The 2,305-nt window shown below is 41.5% G+C and overlaps 1 protein-coding gene across 1 annotated transcript in view; it reads left to right on the forward strand.

Annotated features, from left to right (window-relative positions):
- LOC102205025 (sialidase-1-like) overlaps positions 1 to 2,305 on the forward strand; it is a 12,457-nt gene that overhangs the window by 2,560 nt on the left and 7,592 nt on the right. The window contains exons 2-3 of the mRNA XM_005748694.1: positions 953 to 1,142; positions 1,518 to 1,780. Coding sequence (XP_005748751.1) covers positions 953 to 1,142; positions 1,518 to 1,780 — 453 coding nt within the window. The remainder of the gene's footprint in view (positions 1 to 952; positions 1,143 to 1,517; positions 1,781 to 2,305) is intronic.

Consider the following 2,305-nt stretch of genomic DNA (forward strand, 5'->3'; position numbering starts at 1 on the left):
ACTTTACTTTCATTCAGGTCATATAACGCGCAACCATATAACAATAAGAATATATAAAAGAAAAATAATATTATATATTTCCTGCTTCAGAGATAAAACAGTGCAAAGATGTTCAATGACTGTAGTAAAATCATCATCCATCACTTATCTAGTTTAGCGCGGTTGTTTTCTGGGTGGAGAGTAATCTAAAGGCAAGCAACCCAACAGTGGATATAACCAGGGGTTAAAGTGGGATTTGGCAGTTGGGGGAACTTGAAGTTTTCTGTGTTTGTGCAGTAGTTGAGTTTCTTTGTCGCCTATTCTGTCGCCTTATCTGTTACAGTCTTTACCCTTCAAAATAATCTCTCATCTTCTCCTGACCTGTCTGTCAGTGTGAAATCATATTCACTTTTGTGCTCCTGGAAAATACTGCAGCTCTACCCTTAGCTAACAGATGTATTAATATTCAAACTGCACAGAAACAGTTTGTGTTTTTGGTGATAGAAGTTGAGATGTTTGAAATGTTGAATTTAACTTACTTGACATATTAAAAAAACAGAAGGAGGAAGCTCCTCGCTTCAGTGGAGTTGGTGCACGACAGGGCCATGTGATGACTTTAATTGCCTTCATAGTCATAGCTGAAAGGACTGTCAGGCTGCACCACATGAAAAATGAACTGATTTAGACTATTCTGTACCAGATTACCTATCAGGTTGAATTATTTATTTATTTTAGGTGCCAGGATGCCACTTTAGACCTTTGATAATAGTTTCTAGTGGCTGAAGGACACAAAATCGCTTCCTTAAAGGAAAAGCAAGATCACCTGATTTTCTTTTCATTTCCTGAACTCAAAGCCAGATCACATGTTTGTCTGTTACATGACACCTGAAGCATGCTGAAAATGCTCCTGCCTACAGATAATTCACAAATATCTCTTCCCTCTCTTTTACCTTCCCTTCTCCCCGCTGTTCAGATCGACCCCCTGGTGTTTGAGGAGCAGCTGCTGTGGGTGAGCGGAGCCCAGGGTCAGGTGAACACTTACAGGATCCCGCTGCTCACCTTCACCCCCAAAGGAAGCCTGCTGGCGTTTGCAGAAGCCAGGAAGTCTTCTTCTTCTGACATTGGAGCGAAATTCTTTGCTTTGCGGCGCTCCACAGACAAAGGCAAGACCACTGCAAGAGATAGACAGTCACACAAAACTTACAGTGTGTCAGAAAACAGTCAGCAGTCACATGGGCGCAAATGAGGAGAGTTTATCGCTTCTGAATGAATGTCTGGGAGTGTATGTCATTGTTAGCATCAACCATAATTGATATTTTGAGTAGATGTTTGGTTTTATTTATATTTACCAATTTTTTTTTTTTTTAACATTTCATACCTTGAAACTGGATCAACGAGTTCTACGCAGTGTTCAAACAGACTGATGATATAAATTCTGCTGACTGAGCCTTGAAATAAAAGTAAAAATCACAAAAGCACAAAAAACAGGTCACGTTTTCTCTGCTTCATCTCCTCCTCTTCCTCTATCATCTCTCTAGGAGGCACCTGGTCCCCGACCACCTTTATTATCGATGACGGGGCGGCACCGGATGGAATAAACCTGGGCTCTGTTGTGGTGGACGAGGAAGTGGGCTCAGTGATTCTGATCTACTCAGTGTGCTTCCACCACTACCACTGTAGCCCGGCCAGCATCATGATGGTGGAGAGCCGGGATGACGGCCTCAGCTGGACCCCGCCCAGAAACCTCTCGGTTACGCTCGGCGTGAAGAGCTTCGCTCCCGGGCCGGGCCTCGGCCTCCAGGTGAGAGAACAAGACATGTGACACTGAAGTGAGTGAACTTTTCAAGCTGTAAAATGAGCTAAAATGTAAGTGAAACGACCTTTAAGCTGGATTTATTTTTATTGTGATCATGAGCTCCTGGGTGCTCAGCAATTCCCATCACAGAGTCACGGTTCAAGATGTTAAAGTGAGATTTTCCAGGCAGATTTCTCTGTGGCTATAATGTAAATTTGGTTCCTGTTCCTGAAATCTTGCTCCATGCATCTGTTTTCCACCTCTGTAATTATGCTCTGAAGAGGTTTAGGTGTAATGTGCAAAAACTAATTTGCATTAAATTAGCATTAAGAATATTCTTTTGATGCTTAGCAAAAAGAGTGATTGTGTGTTCATGCATTAGAAGCCACAAGCCTTTTATTGATCCTACTTGTAGACTACATTCTTTATCAATCTGACTCCCTATCTGTCAATAGAAAATTGTACTTAGTAGTCAGTATAATCTTTTAATGATATAAGTTTGCATATGGTAGAATACTGCATGTAATCATT

The sequence above is a fragment of the Pundamilia nyererei genome, unplaced genomic scaffold (genome assembly GCF_000239375.1).
Source record: "Pundamilia nyererei isolate P.nyererei 1_Seehausen unplaced genomic scaffold, PunNye1.0 scaffold00226, whole genome shotgun sequence".
NCBI lineage: Eukaryota > Metazoa > Chordata > Actinopteri > Cichliformes > Cichlidae > Pundamilia > Pundamilia nyererei.